This window comes from Molossus molossus, unplaced genomic scaffold (assembly GCF_014108415.1).
Source record: "Molossus molossus isolate mMolMol1 unplaced genomic scaffold, mMolMol1.p scaffold_m16_p_2, whole genome shotgun sequence".
In the NCBI taxonomy this organism is placed as follows: domain Eukaryota; kingdom Metazoa; phylum Chordata; class Mammalia; order Chiroptera; family Molossidae; genus Molossus; species Molossus molossus.
The window spans coordinates 97,479,112-97,502,577 of record NW_023425355.1 but is presented as its reverse complement, the minus strand read 5'-3'; the positions used below and the strand labels follow the sequence as shown (position 1 = coordinate 97,502,577).

The 23,466-nt window shown below is 42.3% G+C and overlaps 1 protein-coding gene across 4 annotated transcripts in view; it reads right to left on the bottom strand.

Moving 5' to 3' along the window:
- Positions 1-22,829, bottom strand: part of FAM120C (family with sequence similarity 120C) — a 90,064-nt gene extending 67,235 nt beyond the window's left edge. For 2 of the 4 annotated variants that reach the window (XM_036270693.1, XM_036270696.1), the window contains exon 1: positions 22,033-22,803. In XM_036270693.1, the coding sequence (XP_036126586.1) occupies positions 22,033-22,746 (714 nt within the window). In that variant the 5' untranslated portion in view covers positions 22,747-22,803. Of the gene's footprint in view, positions 1-11,242; positions 11,589-22,032 lie in introns of those variants that run through there. The other 2 variants (XM_036270695.1, XM_036270694.1) reach the window with 2 other exon arrangements.
- Positions 22,830-23,466: the final 637 nt, after the last annotated feature.

Sequence of the window (23,466 nt, the reverse complement as noted above, 5' to 3'; positions counted from 1 at the left end):
TCCAGTTGGATTCCCAGTCAGGACACATGCCCAGGTTGTAGGCCCTACCCCCAGTGGGGGGCATGCAGGAGGCAGCCAATCAATGTTCTCTCTCATCTTCTCTCTCTCTCTCCCTCTCACTTACTCTCTGTAAAATAAAGAAAGAAAAAAAAATAGGCAAGGTTGGGGCTTCCAGTCAGGATGGTGGCATAGGTAAACATGGTACTCCTATTTTCCCACAACCACTTGAAACACACAACTAATCTTGAGAATCTCCTGAAACCCAGCTGAATGAAAGTCCTACAACTAGGGAATTAATGAAGCAGCTACATCGAGACTGGTAGGAGAGTCAGAGGCAAAGGATAGGCTGGTCCCACACCCACATGTGGCAGGTTTTTAATCAGGAGGGGTATCTCAGCTTTCAAAGTACCCCCTGGGAAGTGAGGGGTCCCAGTCCCACACTACACCCTTCAGCCCAGGGTTCCAGTGCTAGGAAGAGCAGTCCCCATAACTTCTGGCTGTGAAAACAAGTAGGGATTGCAGTCGAGTGAGATGGAGTCCCAGGTGTTCCTCTTAAAGGGCCTGCACACAGACTTACTCAGACTCACTCGCTCTGAGATCCAGCAATGGGGCGGCAACTCAAAAAGCACTATGGACATATGGAGAGGAACTGAATTGTCTGGCATCTGGATGACTGGAGAGGAAGCTTTTTACCATACAGAAGTGCTGGCAGAGGCCTGTGTTTCCTTGCTGAGCCCTCCTCCCACAGAGCTGGCAGGTGGGCACCATATCTTAGTTTCCATCAACCTAGCTAACACCATCAGCCCTGCCCTGGTGATTCACTGAGACCCCATCCCATTCAACTTGCCGGCCCACCCAAGACATTTCCAGTGACTTCCATATGAATGGCCTGTCTTGGCTCATGCTGTAAATTTCCTAAAATCTCACAAAACAGCAGCAGCATCTGGCCAGGGAATGCCATGTACCTCTTGCTAAGTGATCCCAGGCCCAACACTAGTGGCAGCCAGCCTTGGTTCACAGCTTTGCTTCTCCTGGGCACCTCCAAGCCCAGTACAAGTTAACAGCCATCTTCAGATCACTTTGTAAGTCATGCAAAGTGGCCCTGAACAGGGCACAGGCAGAGGCAGATCTTGGCCTGTACCTCTAGGGAGGCCCCAGAACCAGCACACCTGGTGGTAAGCTTCAGACCACACTGGAACACCACCCAACCACCTCCATTAGTGACACACTAAAGGACAGATTCAAGGCCAGACTCATCGGGCACCAGAGCCCCACTAAAGTGAGTCCTGCTGTGTGGGGTCAGCCCCTGCACAGAAGCTCCTCTGCTATAGTCACATCCAGTCCTCACTGTACCTTGGCTGGAGTAAATACCTCCCTTTAACATGCTAACAGCAATCAAGGCTCAACTTCAACAGGAGGGTGCACACAACCCACAAAGGGGGTGCACTTGGAGTGCCCAGCTTAGGTGACCATGGAGGCTGTGCCACTGGGCCCTACAGGACACCTACTACATAAGGCCACGCTACCAAGAATGGGAGATTAGCAGCTCTACCTAACACACAGAAACAAGCACAGGCAGCCAAAATGAGGAGACCAAGAAACATGTCCCAAATGAAAGAACAAAACAAAACTCCAGAAAAAGAACTAAAACAGCTCGGCTGGTGTAGCTCAGTGGACTGAGCACTGTCCCATGGACTGAGAGGTCCTGGTTTGATTCCTGGTCGAGGCATATGCCAGGGTTGCAGGCTCAATCCCCAGCAGAAAACATGCAGGAGGCAGCCGATCGATGTTTCTTTCTCACATCGATGTTTCTATCTCTGCCTTCCTTGCTCTCTAAAAAAGGTCAATAAAAACATATTTTAAAAAGTAACTAAACCGCCCTGGCTGGTTTGGCTTAGCAGTTAGAGCCTGCGGCCCCAAGAGACCCAGGTTCAGTTCCCACTAAGGGCATGTACCTCAGTTGCAGTTTGTCCTCGGCCCTGGTTGGGTTGCGTGGGTGGCAACTACTCAATGTGTCCCTTTCACACCAATGTTTCTCTCTCTCCCTCCCACTCTATCTAAACAAAATATCCAAAAATGTTCTCGGGTGAGGATAAAAAAAAAAAAAAGTAACTAAACCAAATGGAGGGAAGCAATCTACCAGATGTAGAGTTCAAAACACTGATTGCAATAAGGATGGTCAATGACTTCAGTGAGAACTTCAACAAAGAGATAGGAAACATAAAAATGAAAACAGGCCCTGGCCAGTTTGGCTCAGCGGTTAGAGCATCGGCCTGTAGTCCAGAAAGACCCGGGTTCAGTTCCCGCTAAGGGCATGTACCTCGGTTGCAGTTTGTCCTGGGCCCTGGTTGGGTCATGCAGGTGGCAGCCACTCGATGTGTCCCTTTCATGTCGATGTTTCTCTCTCTTTCTCTCTTCCTCTCTTTCCCTCCCGCTCTATCTGAACAAAAAGTGAAAAAATGTCCTTGGGTGAGGATAAAAAAAAAATGAAGACAGAAAACATGATAAAGGACCCGTCAGAAATGAAGAATACATTAGATGAGATCAACAGAAGATTAGATAAGCAGAGGGTCAAACCACTGATTAAGAAGACTAGGTAGTAGAAAACACCCCATCAGAACAGCAAAAAGAAAAAAGAATACAAAAAAAATGAGGACAGTTCAAGAGACCTCTGGGACAACTTCGAGTGTAACATTAGCATTGTAGGGGTGCTTGAAAGGAGAAGAAAGAGGAAGGAATTGAAAACCTATTTGAAAAAACAATGATGGAAAACTTCTGTAACCGGGTAAAGGAAATGACATACAAGTCCAGAAAGCACAGAGTCCCAAACAAGATGAACCAAAGAGGCCCACACCAAGATACATCATAATTAAAATGCTAAAGGTTAAAGATGAAAAGAGAATCTTAAAAGCAAGCAGCAAGAGAAAAAGCAGTACCTACAAGGGAGCTCCCCTAAGACTATTAGCTGGTTTCTCAACAGACACTTTTCAGACCAGAAGGGACTGGCAAGAAATATTCAAAGTAATGAATACCAAGGACCTACAATCAAGATTACTCAGCAAAGCTATCATTTAGAATCAAAGGAGAAATAAAGAGCTTCCCAGACAAGAAAAAGCTAAAGGAGTTCAGCACCACCAAACCAGTATTATAAAAAAAATGAAAAAAGAAATATGAATAATAAAATGGCAATAAATACATATCTATCAACAATTACTTTAAATGCAAATGGAGTAAATGCTCTAATCAAAAGACACTGTGGCTGAATGAATAACAAAACAAGACCCTTGCATATGCTGTCTACAAGAAACTCACTTTAGATGGAAAGACACACACAGACTGAAAGTAAAGGGATGGAAAAAGATATTTCATAAAATGAAAAAACAAAAACAGAAGTATTGGGATAGCAATACTTATACCAGATAAAACAGACTTTAAAGCAAAGGCTATATCAAGAGACAACAAAGGATCCAGAAATTCCATTTTGGGGTATCTATCAGAAGAAACCCAAAATATTAAATTGAAAAGGCATATGCATCTGGTGTTATTTCCACATGAACCTACTAATAAGAAAAAGAAAGACATATGAATTCATATATTAATTGCATTCTTTTACAATAGGCAAGATATGGAAGCAACCTAAGTGAATGAATAAAGAAGAGGCGGTGCATATATACCATAAAATATGACTCAGCCATGAAAAAAAAAAAAGAAATCTTGCCATCTGCGACAACATGGGTGGACCTAGAAAACATTATGCGGAATGAAATAAGTCAGACTGAGAAGGACAAATGCCATATGATTTCACTTATATGTGGACTCTAAAAAACAAAATAAATGAATAAGCAGACAGAAAAAGACATAGATACAGAGAACATTTTGATGGTTACCAGGTGAGGGGAGGTTATAGAGATAAGTTAAAAAAAAGGTGAAGAAGGGATTAGAAGTACAAATAGGTAGTTACAGAACAGTCATGAGGATATAAAGTACAGCTTAGGGAATATAGCCAATAATACTATAATAACTATGGTGTCAGATAATATATTAGATTTATCGGAATGATCACTTCATAAATTATATAAATGTCTAATCACTGGATCGTATACCCGAAACTAATATAATATTGTATGTCAACTGTACCTGAAAATAAAATAATCAACAAATAACAACAGCTGGTGACAATGTGGAGAAAGGAATACTTTTACACTGTTGGTGGGATCGTAAAGTGGTGTAGCCACTATGGAAAACAGAATGGAGATTCCTCAAAAAACTAAAAGTAGAGCTGCCATATGACCTAGCAATACCACTTCTGAGTATTTATCCAAAGCAAATAAAAACACTAATTTGAAAAAGCACATGCATCCCATGTTCATTAAAGCATTATTTACAATAACCAAGATATGGAAGCCACCTAGGTGTCTACTGATAGATGAATGGATAAAGATGGGATATACATACATACATATATACATACACACACAAATATTTATGTATATTATATATATTACATATATATAATGGAATATTACTCAGCAATAAAAAAGGAATGAAATCTTACTATTTGCAACAATATGAATGGACCTGGAGGGTATTATGCTAAGTGACATAAGTCAGACATAGAAAGACAAATACCATATGATTTCACTTATATGGGGAATCTAAAAACAAAACAAAACAGAAACAGACCCACAGATATAGAGAGCAAGCTGATGGTTGCCAAAGGGGAGGGGGAATGAGTGAAAAGAAAAAAAAATTAATTATCTTTAAATAGCAGCAGGACAGAACAATGCTCATAGGAAAATACCAAGTTGATTTTGGCAGGATTTTAGAATAAAAATAATGCAAATTTGCATTCACTAAGCTCATTTTAACAAAGTAATGCTTTGAAAATTGCTTAGTCTAAGTTTTAAAAAATTGCTTGCTTAAAAACAACACACATTTATTTTAAAAAACATACACACAAATAAAGCTTTTCCATTGAGTATGTTGTTTTTCAAATAAAGGCAACTGGGAAACTAAGAATACACTAACTTCAGATCAATTCATAAAGCAACACATGGTCAAAAAGGATAACTAGATTGTGAGCCTGTTAGTTTCAGTTACATACATCTAAGTCTCTAGAACCCTGCCTGGACCACAGAAAGAGCTCAATCCAGAGACACTACCACTTTCTGACCTCTGCAATACTTGACTTCTTGCAGCTCATTCCAAATTCCATTGGGATACTAACCTCACTCCCATCTACCATGTTAAATACACCAAACTGGTGTCTGACTCATACAGGGTCCTGTGGTACACTTTTTCCACCTGGTCTCAGTTCCAAAGTAAAAAAAAAATCAGAGATTACAAAGAAGCATCACGTTTTAAGAAAGTGGGCGGGGTAGATTATGTACAAGTCTGCTTTAACAATAGAAATATAGATGGTTTATTTCAACTGCAAGGCCAATGTGCCTTTTAGTCTAAACTGAAAAATCAGACCAAAACTACTGTTAAAGAAAATTTACCTTCTTACATTCTATGGAGTCCAACAACCATTAAGAAACTAAATTGACAATCGAGAAACTAAATAATGTCAAATTAAAAAGAATAGCAAGCCCTGGCTGGTTTGGCTCAGCGGTTAGAGCATCGGCCTACGGTCCGGAGAGACCAGGTTCAGTTCCTGCTAAGGGCACGTACCTCAGTTGCAGTTTGCCCCCGGCCCTGGTTGGGTTGTGCAGGTGGCAACCACTCGATGTGTCAATGTGTCTCTTTCACATCAATGTTTCTCTCTCTCCTACTCTATCTGAACAAAATATCAAAAAATGTCCTTGGGTGAGGATAAAAAAAAAAAAAAGAACAGCAAAAACAAAAAAGAACAGCAGCAACTGAAAACCATAGCCAATCTTCTACATACACACGCATGACCGAGTCTTTGCTATTCAATACTGCAGTTACGCTGGATCCAGTGTTCAGTAAAGGCTATTAGGGTACTATTTCTAATGTGAGAATATCCAATTTTAGTATACTAAAACCTCAATATATCAGACTAATTAGGGTGAGGGGGTGTCCATTAAAGCCGAAAGTCTGTTATATAACATAGTGGGTTTTCCCAATGTGTATGTTAAAAAATTGACAAGTTAATTTACCTGTTTTTACTTATATAGACATGTTTGTGTAATTAAAATTAAGTATGTATGAAAATTTTAATTTCACAGAAAAGTTTCCTATATGTATTACAGTAATTTTAAATTTATACTGAATAGGTCTAAAAAATGCGTGCATTCACCAGTCACCAGGAGTAAACAAATGCACACGGCTGGGGCATGGCTTAGCGCAAGTGGAAATATCAGCCTGCAAGCTTAAAACTACTGCAAAAGTCCCACCAAGAGACAACAGAACCAATTAACATACGCAATACAGTGTGATCATGTGCTAATCATTTGCCAAACATTGTTTATGAGCCCTGACTCTTGGATTTAAATATGTATACTATAGTTGTAAATATATATTTATTTATGTCAGCAAAATTACTAGTGTTCTATCCAACATATGGCCTATTTGCTAAAATGTGTTAAAAGTAAAGTGAATTAATAACGGAAAACAACCTATTTAATTATATGTGAAGCTTGGTTAAAAGTGTTTTAAAATGAACAAGGTGTTAATTTTCACATATGACATACAGACCTGAAAGTCTGTCTTGTTAAATCAAGGTCGGCAAAATCGAGGGTTTACTGGACCTGTAATTACTCTTAGGCTGCCAGAGCCAGCCCATTTCTGTAGGTGAAACTGTCTGTCACGTGAGAAAAGAAAAAACTTACATTTTTTAATGTTGTGGCTCATCTATGGTCTAGAAACTCTACTTTGAGAAAAAACTTTTGTAATCAGTGAATACAGCAGGAACTTTGACATCCAGTGACCCTATGCTCAAATTCAAGTGGTCATGCAAGTCACTTAGCTTCTTCATTTATAAAATGGATATTTTGCTAATTCCCACCTGATTATAAGACTTAGAAATTACTTATATAAAATACCTGGCATACAGGCTCTGAGAAAGTGGTTACAAAATAAAGTCATAGCCTGTTTATTCCGCAGACATGAAGTCTGTGGTACATACTATCGTCTGCAGGTCTTCAGAAATCATTTGAGATAAGTAGATACCAGAATAGTCCCTTGTTCTGCCCAAACAAAGTTTCAGGAGTGAAAACTCAGAAGGCCTGATGAAAAGTATCGTTAGGAATAAGAAGCATACAAAGGCCCAAGGGAGCTTTTGGGTTACCTCAGAAAGGAAGACAGGAACTGCAGAGAGGAAAATCACAGCAAGAAATTTCTAGGAATCCTTGGACCAGGGGCTGCAAATGCTTCCAGGGGCTGGGAAGCTAACAAATGAATGAAAGGGGTTAAGAAAAATCAATGGCCAGTAATATAATCTTTTTTTACTAACCTATACTGCAGGTGTTAATAATATAAACATGCAAAATCTTGGCATTTACTTTTTAAGTTCTAATTTGAAGACGTCAAAAAAAGAGAAAAATGTATTCATTATATTTCTATGTGTGATTTATTATCCTCTGACTTGGAAAAGGAAGCCTGATGCCTTTTTCTTACGTATCAAGAGGTCAATGTTAGGTCTTATATTTTTGTACTACAATGTGCAGTGAATGATTTAGCCTTGAATCCTTTTACTGGGAATGATTAATTTTATCTATTTCAGAATAGAAAGCAGCTTATTAATGTAGGCATTTCCAAACACAGACAGACATTTTGCAGTGTTTTGTTTTTTAAAAATCTTCTCCCAAGGATATGTTTCCATTTATCTTCAGGAGAGTGGGAAGGAGGGAGGGAGGGAGAGAGAAAAAGAGAAACATCAATGTGAGAAAGACACATCCATTGGTTGCCTCCCACACAACCTCGACCAGGGCCGAGATCGAACCGCAACCGAGGTACATGGCCTTGACTGGAATCAAACCCGCGACTCTTTGGTCTGAGGGCTGACACTTTTATTATTGAGCCAAACTGGCCAGGGCACGCCGTGTTTTTATATTTGTAGAATTCTGGTATTTCAATGACATCATGCTTCATTTTCAATACCATACGACAGTAATTCAGTATCTCCATTGTAGCTCTTCTTACACACCATGAACACTGAGAAGGGCTAACTGACCAATGTTGGTTCATTTTCATAAAATGAAAATGAGAGCCTTTTCTGGAATTCGATAGACAGCTCCACAATTTTGTGAATGTAATTCGGGCTTCACTTCATTTCTTGGAAACCAATTTCAGCAAAGAAAAGTCAGCCAGTTTATCTGCTGGCAAATGAATTGCCTAAAGGCATAATTTTGCTAGGAACGAGCAAATATAACCATACATTTGTGAAAGTATTTCTGAACAACCCTGCTTTAATTCAAAGTGTCTAGATGAGTTGAAATGCCAACTAAACAGGTCAAATATTTTATTTCAAGCATTGCTGGTGTGCTGAATGCCCTCTGGATGCCAAATAAGTCTTTTTTCCCCCAGTATTTTCAGTACCACACTGCAACTAACCCAACCATTCTCCACATAACAGAGCAGATTTCCATAACATGAATCTAGTAATTTAGCAAGTATTCAACTCTGTTTGGTGCAAACCGCAATGTTAATCACTAGTTTCTGAAATGTTTCATTTAGAACATTTTTGCATAAAAAGTGAATCCTAAGGAGTAGCAACAGCTTTAAGTCTTTAAATGTTTCTGCTTCAAATGGAAGCTCCCTCAGTCCAACAGTAACACATTTGCAGAAGCACACATTTAGTCATATTCACTAATTTTGACCAACTTCTACTAAAAATGTTAAGACTTTTCTCAACACACAAAATCGAGGTATTCCTGAATGTACAGGCTGCAAGTCCGAGAGTTAGATTTCATCAAAATTATGCCCAGATGTATAAAAATAAAAAATAAAAAATAAAAAAATAAAAGCCCTGGCTGGTTTGGCTCAGCGGTTAGAGCGTTGGCCTACGGTCCCGAGAGACCCAGGTTCGGTTCCTGCTAAGGGCATGTACCTCAGTTGCAGTTTGTCCCCGGCCCTGGTTGGTCGTGCGGGTGGCAGCCACTCGATGTGTCCCTTTCACATCAATGTTTCTCTCTCTCTCTGTTCCTCTGTCTCCCTCCCACCCTACCTGAACAAAACATGGAAAAATGTCCTCGGGTGAGGATAAAAAAATAAATAAAAAATAAATAAATTATGGCCAGATGGTGTGGTTCAGTGGTTGAGTGTGAACCCATGGACCAAAAGGTCACCAGTCAGGGCACATGCTTAGATTTCGGGCTCAATCCCCAATGGAGGCGTGCAGCAGGAGGCAGCTAACTGATGTGTCTCTCTCATCGATGTCTCTCTCTCTCTCTCTCCCTTTCCCTTCCCCTGTCTCTAAAAATCAATAAAAACTAGTTTTAAAAAATTCTTAACACATGCATTATATTTAGGTTCAGTGGTTCTCAAACTTTAGGGTGTATCAGAATCAGCAGGATGGCTTGTTAAAACAGATTGACAAACCCCATCTCCAGATTCTGATTTGGTAGGTCTGGGATAGGGCCTGAGAATTTGAATTTCTAACAAGTTTCCAGTTGGTACAGTGCTGTTGGTCAGGGTACATACTTTGAGAACTACTGGCTACGCACATAGCTAAGTGTATAGCTATATGGGCAGTGTTCATATCTGTTGTAACTACCTGCAATCTAAAACTTCACAAGTAACTTCTTAACCCAGTTTGTCCTAAAAATGTTGGGCTACCACCCTGGCCAGTTTGGCTCAGCGGTTAGAGCGTTGGCCTGTGCTCCAGAGAGATCCGAGTTCAGTTCCTGCTAAGGGAGCATAACTCTGTTGCAGTTTGTCCTCGTCCCTGATTGGGTCGTGCGGAAGGCAGCCACTAGATGTGTCCCTTTCATGTCGATGTTTCTCTCTCTCTCTCCCCCTCCTACTCTGAACAAAAAATGGAAAAATGTCCTCAGATGAGGATAAAAAAAAAAGTTAGGCTACCAATCTTTAACATCTGGAGCAACAGTATTTCCTACCCTTGTAAATGCTTGTTTATGATGTAATTTCTGCTGTACTCAACAGACATTCTTTTCTCAAACTACTACTTACAAAAGGTTTTCAAGGCCTAGCAATGTTTCATTTACTACATAACTGCATTTCATGCCAGTATCACTTATTTTGTCTGTATTAAAAAACACAGCCTATTAAAATTTCAAGTGCTTTTAAAGTTCTTTTTGTTTCAGCACTTGTCATTTTTGTATACTGGTCATATTTCTTATAGTCGTTTGTTTTAAAAAATATGTTTTTATTGATTTTTTTGAGAGAGAGAGAGGAAGGCAGGGAGATAGAAAGAAACATCGATGTGAGCCCTGGCCGGTTTGGCTCAGCGGTTAGAGCGTCAGCCTGCGGTCCAGAGAACAGGGTTCGGTTCACACTAAGGGCATGTACCTCGGTTGCAGTTTGTCCCCGGCCCTGGTTGGGTCATGTGGGTGGCAGCCACTCAATGTGTACCTTTCATGCGATGTTTCTCTCTCCCTCCCTCTCTCTCTCTCTCCCTCTCTATCTTAACAAAAAATAGAAAAATGTCCTCGGGTGAGGGTAAAAAAAGAAACATCGATGTGAGTGCCCTGGCCAATTTGGCTCACCAGTTGGAGTGTCGGCCCATGATCCAAAGAGTCTCGGGTTCTATTCTGGTCAAGGGCTATACCTCAGTTGTGGTTCGGTCCCTGGTCCTGGTCAGGGGTGTGCGGGAGGCAACCAATCGATGTCTCTCTCACATTGATGTTTCTCTGTTTTCTCTGTTTCTCCACCCCCCCCCAATCTATCTGAAGATAAATGGAAAAATATCCTCAGGTAAGGATTTTTTACAATATTTTTTTAAAAAGGAAGAAACATGGATGTGAGAGAAACATCCACCGGCTGCCTCCTGCATACCCCCTACAGGGGATTGAACTCTGACTGAGAATAGAACTGGGACCTCTCAGTCCATGGGACGCCGCTCAATCCACTGAGCCATACCAGCCGGGCTTATAATCGTTTGTTTTAAAATGGTACCTTAAACTGTAGTCTTTCAATAGCCACACTTTATTTAGTTATAGGGGAACACTCATCACTTCCAACAAGACTTAGGCTCTCTCCAATTTTCCTCTAAATATGTGACTTTCTTATATAATCTTTTTCTACTTTTCATAGATATGGGTACAAAAAATATTTCATGTTCATCAAAACTGCTATAAAAAGTACAAGCAGAACAATCAATGCTGTTTCTGTTATCTATTTTTGTGTAGCAAATTACCCCCAAAACTTAGTGGCTTAAATACATTTATTATTTCAGAGTATCTGTGGGTATGGCTTAACTGGGTACCCTGGCTCAGGGTCTCTTACAAGCTGCAATTAAGGTGTCACCAGGGCTGCAGTCATCTATCTCAAGGCTTGACTGGGGAAGGATCCACTTCCAAGCTCACTCATGTGGCTGTTGGCAGGATTCAGTTTCTTGCGGGTTGTGGACTGAGGGCCTGTTTCTCACTGCCTGTAGGTCAAAGGCTGCCTTCATTCCTTGTAATGTGGCCTCTCCATAGGGCAGTTCACAACCTGGCAACTTGCTTCATCAGAGTGATCAAGGAAGAAGAGCCAGAGAGGGAGAGTGCAAAAGAGATGGAAGTCGCAGTTTTTTTTATAACCTAATCTTGGAAGTGACATCTCATCACTGTTGATGTAGCCTGTTCATTAGAAGCAGGTCACTAAGTCTAGCCCACACACGGGGTGGAGGAAAATTACACAAAAGTGTGAACACCAGGAGGCGGGGATCACTGGGAGCCATTGTAAAAGATGGTTATCACGAATGGCAAGTAGCACTTGGTCAGTGTGTCACGGAGACCCCATAGAGTGGTAGAGACTGGTAGACCAGTATTGCCAGAGGATCTGATACTTTAAGAGTGGTCGGAAAAATCAGATTTTTTAAAATAACATTTCACAATTTAAAAAATGTTGGCAAGAAGCCCTTGGCCACTTTGGCTCAGCAGTTAGAGCTTCGGCCCGCAGACCGGGTTCGATTCCAGTCAAGGGCACGTACCTCCGTTACGGTTCGTCCCTGGCCCTGGTCAGGGTCATATGGGAGGCAACCAGTTGATATGCCCCTTTCACATCAATGTTTCTTTCTCTCTGCCCCTTTCACATCAATGTTTCTTTCTCTCTCTCTCCCTTTTTCTCCCTCCCACTCTATATGAAGATAAATAGAAAAAAAAATATCCCCGGGTGAGGATTGAAAAAACATGTTGGCAACAAACTTATATTTGTTAAAACAAAAACAAGTACTTATGATCTCCGAGGAAAGGGCTGCTGCCTCTCCCCAGAGCCCTGAGAATGAGCAAGATGACCACCGTCCTGCGTGGCTACAACTCAGCAAAAGCTCTGAGCGCCCTCCAAATCCCGAGTGTCCCCACACAGTCCCAGTCCAGTCTGCCCTCCCTCTGCAGGAGCCCAAGACATGACTGGATTTCTACGCTGAGTCTTGACAGCACGCCCCACTACTGAGAGCACTGAAGCCCGCGGCTCCCCAAGCTCCTGGGCTTTAAAGGAATAGAGTACCCTCCTGACCTCAACACTCCTTTATCTCACTTCCCTACTTCATTTTTCTCCACAGCACTTACTCTACCACCTAAAGTACTATAGATTTTCTTTTTATCTTATATGACCTCCCCACTAGAAAATAAGCTTCACAAGGTCAGAAATCTGTCTGTTCACTGATTTATCCTCACAATTTTGAACTGTGCCTGGCACACAGCAGAAGTCCAATAAATATTAGTTGAATAGCCCAGCCGGTGTGGCTCAGTGGATTGAGCGTCATCCCAAGGACTGAGAGGTTCCGGTTCGATTCCTGAACCAGGTTGTGGGCTCAATCCCTGATAGGGGGTGTGTGCAGGAGGCAACTGATCAATGTTTCTCTCTCACATCCATGTTTCTATCTCTCTCTCCCTTCCTCTCTAAAAAAACAAATCGATAAAAACATTAAAAAATATGTGTTGAATAAATGAATTTCACTATTCTTAGTACTTAGTAGAGAGTCTGGCATGGAGTCGATGCTTAAAAAATGTTAACTGAGCCTGGCTGGTATGGCTCACTGGTTGAGCATCAACCCATGCACCAAGAAATTGCCAGTTCGATTCCTGGTCAGGGCACATGCCCAGGTTGTGGGCCTGATGATCCCCAGTGGGGGGCATGCAGGTAGCAGCCAATCAATGGTCTCTCTCATCAATGTTTCTATCCCTCTCTCCCTCTCCCTTCCTCTCTCTCTAAAGTCAATAAAGAAAAAAATGTTTTATAAATGTTAACTGAACTGAAAATGATTCATTGTCCTGGTTAAGAAAAATGGGGTGAAATAAGGCCAGAAAACAGTAAGCAGATCATGAAGGACCCTGCATGCCATCCTATGCTAAACTTAAAGCATGAGAGTGAGACGATCAATGTCCAACCTACTTGGAACACAAGATATTTTGGTCAAAGTCATGATAGCTGACATTTACATGGCATTTACTCTGTGCCACATACTGTTCTAAGCAATTTATTTATATTAAAACATTTAACACTCACAACAAAGTCTGCAATGTAGGTATTACTAGCCTCATCTTTCAGGTTAAGAAACTGAGGCAGAGAGAGGTTAACTTGCCCAAGTTTATATAATTAATAGGTAGAAGAACAATGATTTACACCCAGGCAGTCTGGCTCCAAGGTCTGTGCTCTTAGCCATTATGCTACACAAACTTAATGTAAGAAAAGTAGTCTGGAAAAAGTTATTAAAATGCAACTGTACTGTTTTTGAGATATGTTAAAAATGAAGGATTTTGGTGTCAAATACATTTAGGTTCATATCTTGGCTCAGCCATGTTGCAGCAGCGCAACTTTGGGCCACTGACTATACTGAGCCTGTTGTATTTTAGCTATAAAAATGGAGATTAATCTGCATCCTGAAGAGGCTGTGAGAATCAAATGATATGAATCTATGTAAGGCACCTAGCCCATGTTATAGCTATTATTACTCCCACCATGGGGGAAGTTATTCTATAAATGCTTTATGCTAAACAGCTGTAAAACTTATGTTTACTTAACAGAGTTTGGCAAATCTGTTTGGAGTCTGAGTTGATTTAAATGGAATTAACATATAACATTATAAAACACTGATTCTAAATTCTTCCTTACCTGACCTTTAAAGTCCTCTACAGTCTCAGTCTCTCCCCCCTCCCGCCAGCAACCATTATTGTATATAATGTGTCAAATCCTAGAGCAAAACCCTTCTCTCTTGGAACTCAATTAAAAGAGAACTACATACAAACTTCCAGTTATAAGATAAATAAATTCTAGGGTTGTGATGTACAGCAGGTTGGGGGGATTATATTATGATATGAAAAGACTATGAGAGAGAAAAATATGAGAGAGGTAAAAGAGCATTCTGGTAGCACAAGGGAAGGTGGCATTCACCTCGACTGGGAAAGATTTTTGTAATAACCTTTGAGCAAGAATAAGTAGGAATTTGCTGTGCAAAGATGAGAGTAACATAAGAAAAGCACCATGTGAGAAGACATGGTGTGTCTAGGAAACCAAAAAAGTTCAGAATGCTTGGGGCATTCCAACGGTTCGAACAGGTGAGTGAAGGTAAGCAGGAAGTAAGCCTGATAAAAGTTTGGGATCAGTCCTGGCTCGTTTTGCTCAGCGGTTAGAGCGTCGGCCTGTGGACCAAAGAGTCACAGGTTCTATTCCGGTCAAGGGCACGCACCTCGGTTGCGGTTTGGTCCCAGGCACTGGTCAGGCTCCTGTGGGAGGCAGTCAACGTGTCTCTCTCACATCAATGTTTCTCTCTTTATCTCTCCCTCCCACTCTATTTGAAAACAAATGGTCCTCGGGTGAGGATTAAAAAAACAAAAAAGAGTTTGGGATCAGACTGTGAAAGGCATTGTCTGCCATGCTGAGAAGTCTGGACTTGGTAGTGCAGGCAAAAAGGAGCCAGTGGGTATCTTCAGGCACACAATAAAGTCAGCTCTGGTTTTCAGGACAGCATCTCTGATAGTAATGTGGAAGATAAGATTATAGTCCAGAGAGTGATAAAGGAACAAATTGAGGCTATTTTTACAGTTCAGATAAGAAATGATGGTGGGTAAATACCCAGAAGTAGATGTGCTGGGTCATATGGTAGTTCTATTCTTAATTTTTTCTTTTATTCCTCACCCAAGGATACTTCTCTATTTATCTATTCTTAATTTTTTGAGAAACCTCCATACTGTTTTCCATAGTGGCTGCACCAATTTACATCCTCACCATTAGTGTGCAACGGTTCTCTTTTCTCCACATCCTCTCCAACACTTATTTCTTGATAACAGGCATTCTAAAGGTTGTGAGGTGGTATCTCATTCTGGGATTGTTTTTTTAATCCTTACTTGAGAACATGTTTATTGATTATGAGAGAGAGGGAGAGAGGGAGGGACAGAGACAGAAACATTGATCAGCCACCTACCAAATGTACCCCAACACGGGATCAAACACACAAACTAGGTACATGCCCTGGTGGGGAACCAAACCCACAACCTTTTTGGTGTATGGGATGACACTCTAAGCAACGGAGCCACCTAGCCAGGGTTCATTCTGGTTTTGATTTGCATTTCCCTATTAACAAGTGATGTTGAACATCTTTTCATGTGTCTGTTTGGTTTTTCTGTTGCTGTTGTTGTTGAGTCATCTAAGTTCTTTATGTATTTTGGATGTTAGCCCCTTGTCAGAGGTATTATTTGCAAATACCTTCTTCCATTTGGTTGGTTGCCTTTTTGTTTTGTTGATGGCGGCCTGAACTAAGGCAATAGGGGCCAAAGTGGCTAGACTCAGGAGACATTATTTTAGGTAAAAGTGACAGGATTTGGTGACTAAGTAGATATGGGAAGGGACAGACAGTAAAGAATTGAAAGGAACTCCAGAGTTGCTGGCTTGAAATGGATAACATTCATAGAAAAAGAGAATACAGCCCAGCTGGCGTAGCTCAGTGGACTGAGCGTTGTCCCATGGACTGAGAGGTCCAGGTTCCCTTCCCGGTCAGGACATATGCCCAGGTTGTGAGCCAAATCCCCAGTGGGGAACATGCAGGGGGCTGCCAATCAATGTTCTCTCTCATTGATGTTTCTATCTTTCTCTCCCTCTCCCTTCCTCTCTCTCTAAAAAAAAAAATCAGTAAAAAGAAAAAAAAATTTTTTAAGAATATAGTTAATATTTAAATTCATAATAATGGATGAGATTGCTCAAGAAATCAATAGAAGAATATGACTAGGACAAAAGCCTTGAGAGCACCAATGCTTAAGGAGGCAGGCAGAGGAGGAAGAGTAACTTAGGAAAAAAGGAGAAAGAAATAGAGATTTGTAAGGATGGTAAGAAGTGAGCAGCATTATGGAATCCAAAGAAGGAAATTCAAGGCAAGGATGGTTCAATAGTGTCAATTATCTCAAAGAGGACCAAGAAAGGGTAAGAATGTACATGGACTTGGCAGCTTCAAAATGGTGACATAAGATATCAAGTGGCTAGAGAACAGGAATTAATACAGTCTTCTTTTTTTCAAGAATAATGGTTAAAAGGGAAGTATGAGGATAAAGATAATGGCTTAAGAGAATTATAAAGTAAGGCACATTTATTTAAGATTATTTGAGTATGCTGTAAGCGAAAGAAACCAGAGATGGAGAGACTGAAAATGCAGAAGAATAGATTATTATTTTTGAATTCCTATAACATCACTAAATGACTCCCTCACTTGGCACTTAGTTTACACATTGCCTTCTACTGGCAGCATTGGTACATTTAGCAATGCTGGCACAAGCTAAGTGCTCAATAAATCTAATTATTGTTTTTCTTCATGTATCTATGCATAGTATCTCACTTTAAAAAGTACACAATCTTGCCCTGGCCGATTTGGCTCAGCGGTTAGAGCGTCGGCCTGTGGTCCTGAGAGACCCGGGTTCGGTTCCCGCTAAGGGCATGTACCTCGGCTGCAGTTTGTCCCAAGCCCTGGTCAGTTGTGCGGGTGGCAGCCACTCGATGTGTTCCTTTCACATCGATGTTTCTCTCTCTCTCTGTTCCTCTCTCTCCCTCCCACTCTACCTGAACAAAAAATGGAAAAATGTCCTTGGGTGAGGATTAAAAATAATAATAATAATAATAAAAAAAGTACACAATCTTAATACAAGAATGTACAAAACATGCCCTGGCCGGTTTGGCTCAAGGGTTGGAGCATTGGCCTATGGACCAGAGAGTCCAGGGTTCAGTTCCCGCTAGGGGCACATACCCCCCCCCCCAAACACACACACACACACACACACAAAGAATGTACAAAACAAAGGAAACAGTGTGGTGGGATTGTGGAAAGAGAGTGAGTGATAGAGAGTGAGTGATACAGACCCAGAACAAGGATTTTTATCTACCACTTACTAGTATCCAGACCAAAGAAAAATAATTTCACCCCTATGCACCTCAGTTATTCAACTGTTAAATGGGAAGAATACCATGCATTCTTGCAAGCTTGTGAGGATTAAACAAGATATTTAAAAAGCACTTTATATGCAACTTGGTGCTCAAGTAGTAATAATTACTATTATAATTATTTTTCCTACCACTAGAGTACTTAGAAAAGTCACTGACTTTTCAGGATGTGTCTATGACTAAAGATAAGTAAAAAATCAGGAGGCATAGCAGCTATACTGTATTCTAGGGAATGAAAGCACAAAATGACACCAGCTCTTGGTAGGACTTCTCAAACTTTGGTCATTTATGTACCACCAACAGGATTTATGCCACATCCAAGTATTGCACCTTAATAAGTTTCTTTAAATCAACTCACACTTCCTTAACTGCCCTGTTCTAAAGAAGTATAGCTGTAATCCCTGGCCAGCGTGGCTCAGTTGGTTAGAGTGTTGTCTCATGCACCAAAAGGTGGCAGGTTCATTTCCCAGTCAGGGCACATACCCAAGTTGTGAGTTCGATCCTGGGTTGGGGCGCATGTGGGAGGCAACCGATGTTACTCTCTCACATCAATGTTTCTCTCTTCCTCTGTCTAAAATCAATTTTTAAAAAGTAAAGCTGTGAAATGATGGCTTTGATGTGATTATCTTTTTTTCTAATATATATTAACCATTAAAACAAAGCATTAATTCCCTTTACCATCCCACATCATCTCCCAAATTACATTATAAAACTGCCTTAGGTTGCTGTACTTCTGAAACCCTGAAAAGAGATCAACCTAGCAATTTGTGGGTTTATTTAATTTTTCTGCTACTGGTGATTACCACTTACAACGTTTTGCAGAACATACAAATGAAACCAAGCAAATAACAAAATTCATCTCAATTATATACACTGAATCTTTTCGTGAGAAGTCCTACCTTGTCTAAAACTAAACATACAACCCAGCAATGTGTCTTTTATTTAATCCCTCCACCTCTATTTTCTCTATCACATGTGAAAACGAGACTGGAATAAAGGCCCATATTGTGGTCTAGGTTGAAGAATAAAACCAAGAGGAGGAAATACAGTAGTGAATTTTTTTCTGAAGCACTAGCATTTCAGTCACTATGCTGTATGCCTGAAACTAATACAAAATAATATTAAATGTAAACTGTAAATATACACACACACACACACACACACATATATACACATTTTTTAAAAGAATACATTTTTAAAAAGAAATGGTAGGCATAATGATCATCCAAATGAAAATGTATTATCTTCAAGATAGTGGAACACTCCTTTGAAAAGGTAAACCACAATCAGTTATCAACCAATATCTCTCAAGTCTGCGCTATAAACCAGGAAGTTCTCTGTAACAACAACAACAACAATCACTGACCAGAACCAGGACAAAGTACTTCACTCACTGGTAATATCTACAGATACTTCACATAATGCAATTTTGGAGCCAATCTTAAACCCACTATAAGAGCCACATTACACACTTTTTAAGTTACTCTTACATTCAATCCTCTTAGGATCACAGACCTATTCATTCAGGGGAAAAAAATGTATCCTGTGCCTAAAATATACAGGACACTATGGAGAATATGAAAAGAGCAAAGAGTTTTTTTTTTGTTTTTTTTTTTATCCTCACCCGAGGACATTTTTTCGATATTTTGTTCAGATAGAGTGAGTGGGAGAGAGAGAGAGAGAGAAACATCGACGTGAAAGCGACACATCGAGTGGTTGCCACCCACACGACCCAACCAGGGCTGGGGACAAACTGCAACCAAGGTACGTGCCCTTAGCGGGAACCGAACCCGGGTTTCTCCGGACCGCAGGCCGACGCTCTAACCGCTGAGCCAAACCGGCAGGGCAAAGAGTTTGTTTATAATCTAGCATGGGGAATAAGATTTATATAGTCCCCAAATGGTGGGTCTCAGGACTGAAAAGGGCTGCTGGGATTTTTCCCCTTGAAAATTTTATTATGAAAGATTTCAAATATATGGCCAAGTTGAAATAATTTTACATTGAACACATGAATACTCACCACTAAGATTCTACCATTTTTACCATACTTGCTTTCTCACAGATCCACTCATCCATCTTATTTTTTGATGAACTGCTGGGATTTAGAAAATGAGACTATGTGCAATGAAAAATTTTGGTAGGCCACCTTAAGGATGCTCCTCAAAAATTTTGACTGATGGGGTGCATCAACCAAAGTTTGGGAAACCACAAACCGGTGCTCAGTGTTCAACTCTCCTGCCAACCTCCAATCAAAATCTATGCAGAGCTCACAACAGGCCATCTTAGGTCTCTACACCCTTGTGCACTATCTGAACTACTCTGTCCAGCCCCCTTCAAGACTCAGCATCAATCTGAGAAGCCTCCTCCAACTTTCACACCCTCACCCAGAATTAACCATGCGCCCCCCATAAGGGCCACATGTTTCATATTTTGTAATTAGCCTACAATAGCTGCAACTCTGTTTTCAGGCTGGCCCTTTTACAAAACTGACCTCCTTTATTTACCTCTGAATCCTCAGCAACCAGCACAGTACCCAGCCTACATAGTAAGCACTCATATTTAATATATTATTAAATGAATAATATAAACAAATGACCCAGACCTGTCTTTACACAGGAGCCAGTGAAGATTTTAGTGGAGTGTGGGAATGACCTAATCACATTGGCACTTCAGAAAGATTCCTCTTAGAGAGCACCGTTGTTAAGAGCATGAGCTTTGGAACCAGACTGCCTGGGCATGAATCCCAGAATCCCAGCTCTGCCATTTATTGCTGGGTGACTCTAGACAAGTTCCTAAACTTCCTGTGCCTCAGTTTCCGCATTTTGAAAAGGAATATGACTGTTTCACAGGTCACTATGAGGCTCAAATAAAATTTTGTTAAAACACATAAATTAGCACCTGGCACATAATAAGTGTTCTATCAATGTTAGCCACTGTTGCCAGCAACCCAGTTAATAATGACAATGAGGTAAAAAAAAAGTCCTTAAAGCTGGGGTGGTAGCAGTGAAAACAAAGTGGAAAGATTGGCCATGAATGATGACTCTACTGAAAAGTGTTCAGTCAGGAGGGCAAGCAAAAGGAGCGTCTGTTATATTTTTTTCTACTTTGTACATTTTACATAGCCCATGAGTGGATTTTTCATTGTGAAAAGCAGCTATGATTTACCCAGCCTAGGCACAGACTTGATGCTGGGCACAAGGAGTATAGTATGACTGAACTCTAGCCACAAGCTCTATGACCACTGCAAGTTTCTCTATGCAGGTCTTTCAGTCGCGAATTTTTTCATTACTCCCTGCAGCACCATTTCTTTAGTTTATGATTCCCACAATTTCCTGTGCTGTCTTCTGACTGGAGCACATCCCCAAGAGCCTTGGTTGGTGAATGGGTCTGAGGTTTTGTCCTACCCAACCCTGTACTACTTTTCCTTTTCTTCTTCCTGCCCACCTCATTTACTTCTCAAGCCTTGCTATTCCTCACACGTAGGAACTTGAAACCTAAGAGAGCATGGGAAAACAACAGAGCAATAGCAGTAGTGCTAAGAACTGGGGAAGCTGCCAAGCTCTTCCCCAGGCCCCATATGCAGTGACCAACTACATGTGGAGATTAGACTTAACTGCCCATGGGGCCTCACATGCTTGATATTCCTTTTGGCTTCTGCTCATTTTCTTTCTCCCGCTTAAAGCAGCATCCTCCCAAAGCAGTAATCAATTCAAATCCAACCCATCCTTGAAGACCCAAGTGAGGTCCAACTTCTTCAAGGAAACCTCCCCTGACCATTTTAGCCCACAGATACCACCATCCCCAACACATATATACACACACTCACACACACACAACAGGTACTGTACATACAATATGTCCCATAAAGCATCGTCACATACACATTTATACCGTTAAATAAACATTTCATGTATATATATTTGATTTTCCAAGGGTAGGGCCATGTCTCCCATGTTTCTTAAACCTCTTACTCTCAGTGAGTTAATACTTGTTGTACAGTAACGGAATCAGTGGAGGTTTGTGTGTTCAGGCTAAGGAAGGAGGAGGTAGAAGCATGTTGAAATGAAAAAAGGTTGAATGGACATACAGGTAAAAAACAAAAAAGAAGCACTAGGTTAAAATGGGAAAAATACTGTAGAAGAAAGCTGTTCAATTAACATCTGTTTAACTGATTGGCTTCAAGGTTGGAAAGAGATGCCAACTGGAAAATTTTGGAAAAAGGCATTTCAGCTTTAGGCATAAGACAGCAGAAGAAAGATGGGGCTACAAAAGAAATTCTTCCAAAACCTAGGGATAGGCCAACTGGAAAAGGGGAAGGTAAAGGGTGACTTGGGTAGAGATGTGGTTAAGTAGGTGAGCGAATGGATAGGGGATGGTTTGAAGGGGTGGGCAGATGGATAAAACGATCAAGGGTAGTTAGGCAAATGGATTAGTTGATTGGGCAAATGGATTAGATGGGAGGCAGGTTAAGCGGGTGGTGGTTAGGTGTTTAGTTAGAAGGGAACAGGTGTGGGAAATACTAAGCTCCAGCCATTCCCTCACCTTGACCCGGAAGCGGATGAGTGCCAGCCTCACGCAGTGGCTCAGGCAAGCCGGTGGCAGGAACCAGGCCCGTGGAGGAGGGGTGCCCTTGTTGCCCACGTGTCCCACGATCAGTTGCGCTGTCTGCCGCTCAGTCTGGCACCGACGGCCCCACTCAGCCAGCCGGTCCTTGCCCAGGCCCCCAGGGAACATGACCACCAGCTCCAGGCCGTCACCGCCGGGATAGGCACAAGCCTGGCATAGCGCTGACAAGTAACCGAGCATGGCGTTCCACTGGCCGCCACACACCCAATCCGTCTGGTAGCCGCCATAAAGGCGCTGCAGCGCCGAGCCCGCGTCTACCAGCACCCGGGCTCCGGGAAGCTGGGGGGGGGGAGGGGGCGGCGGCGGCGGCGGCGGCGGCGGCGGCGGGTGCAGGCTGGGATGCCCCTGGCCGTGGTGGTGGAAGTGGTGAGCTGGGTGATGGTGCCGAGTCGGCCCCGCGCCCCCGGAGTAGGCACCAAAGGCAGCGGGCGCGAACGGCGGTTGCAGAGGAGCGGATCCCCTGGCGACGCGCGGAGCCCCGGGCGCCAGGGCTACTGCAGGTGGCAGCTGGAAATGCTGGAGCTGCTGCTGCTGGCGCGAGACCGTGCGCGCGAGTTTGAGGAGGTCCACGGGCACCACGGCCCCGGGACAGCGCTTCTCCAGGAACTCCTGGAAACCCTGGACGCCCATGCTTCGTCGGCGGGCAGACGAGACGGCGGCTGCGCGAGCAGGCTAGGCGGCGATCTGGGCGCGAAGCTAGGGGCGGGCGCGTGCGCACTCCACGGGGGGCGAGGGGGTTGGGAAAAGGATTCCCGAGGGGAGGGGGGAGGAGCGGGGGTGGGGAGGGGTGGGGAAGAGACTACAGATTGGATTTGGGTGGAGAGGGGGGGATGAGCCCAACCCGATTTGGGAAAGATTGGGAGGATAAAAGCGATGACGGGCTGTAGTCACTTCTCTCTTTTTTTTTCCCTCTCTGGTCGCTCCTCACCGCTTCAAAACTGGTGAAGCCTCTTCCTTCCATCTCCGGAAGCCATGTTCCCTAGTATTGATGGTACACACTTTCTAGCTGGAGGAGTGGGGACGGGACGGGACGGGGCGGGATAGGGCAGGACGAGGGGGTAGGGGAGGCGGGGGGAGGGGGCGGGGCGGGGCGGGCAGAGAGGTATCCTGGGAGTTGTGGTGTTCTCCTCTACGCTGCGGTATACAGTCCAGGAACAAGATTACCACCCCTGTTATCCCTTGCTCTCACAGGATCACCAGTGGTGGGGCGTGATGATATGTGCTTAGGATTTGCACTTCAACTCCTGGACTCCACCGAATTGCTCCATGCTATTTACAGCCTTTCCCGTGAAAGAGGGGGGAGGAGTGATGCATCATGGGAAAGGAAGTGGAGTGGATTAATTGAATTCA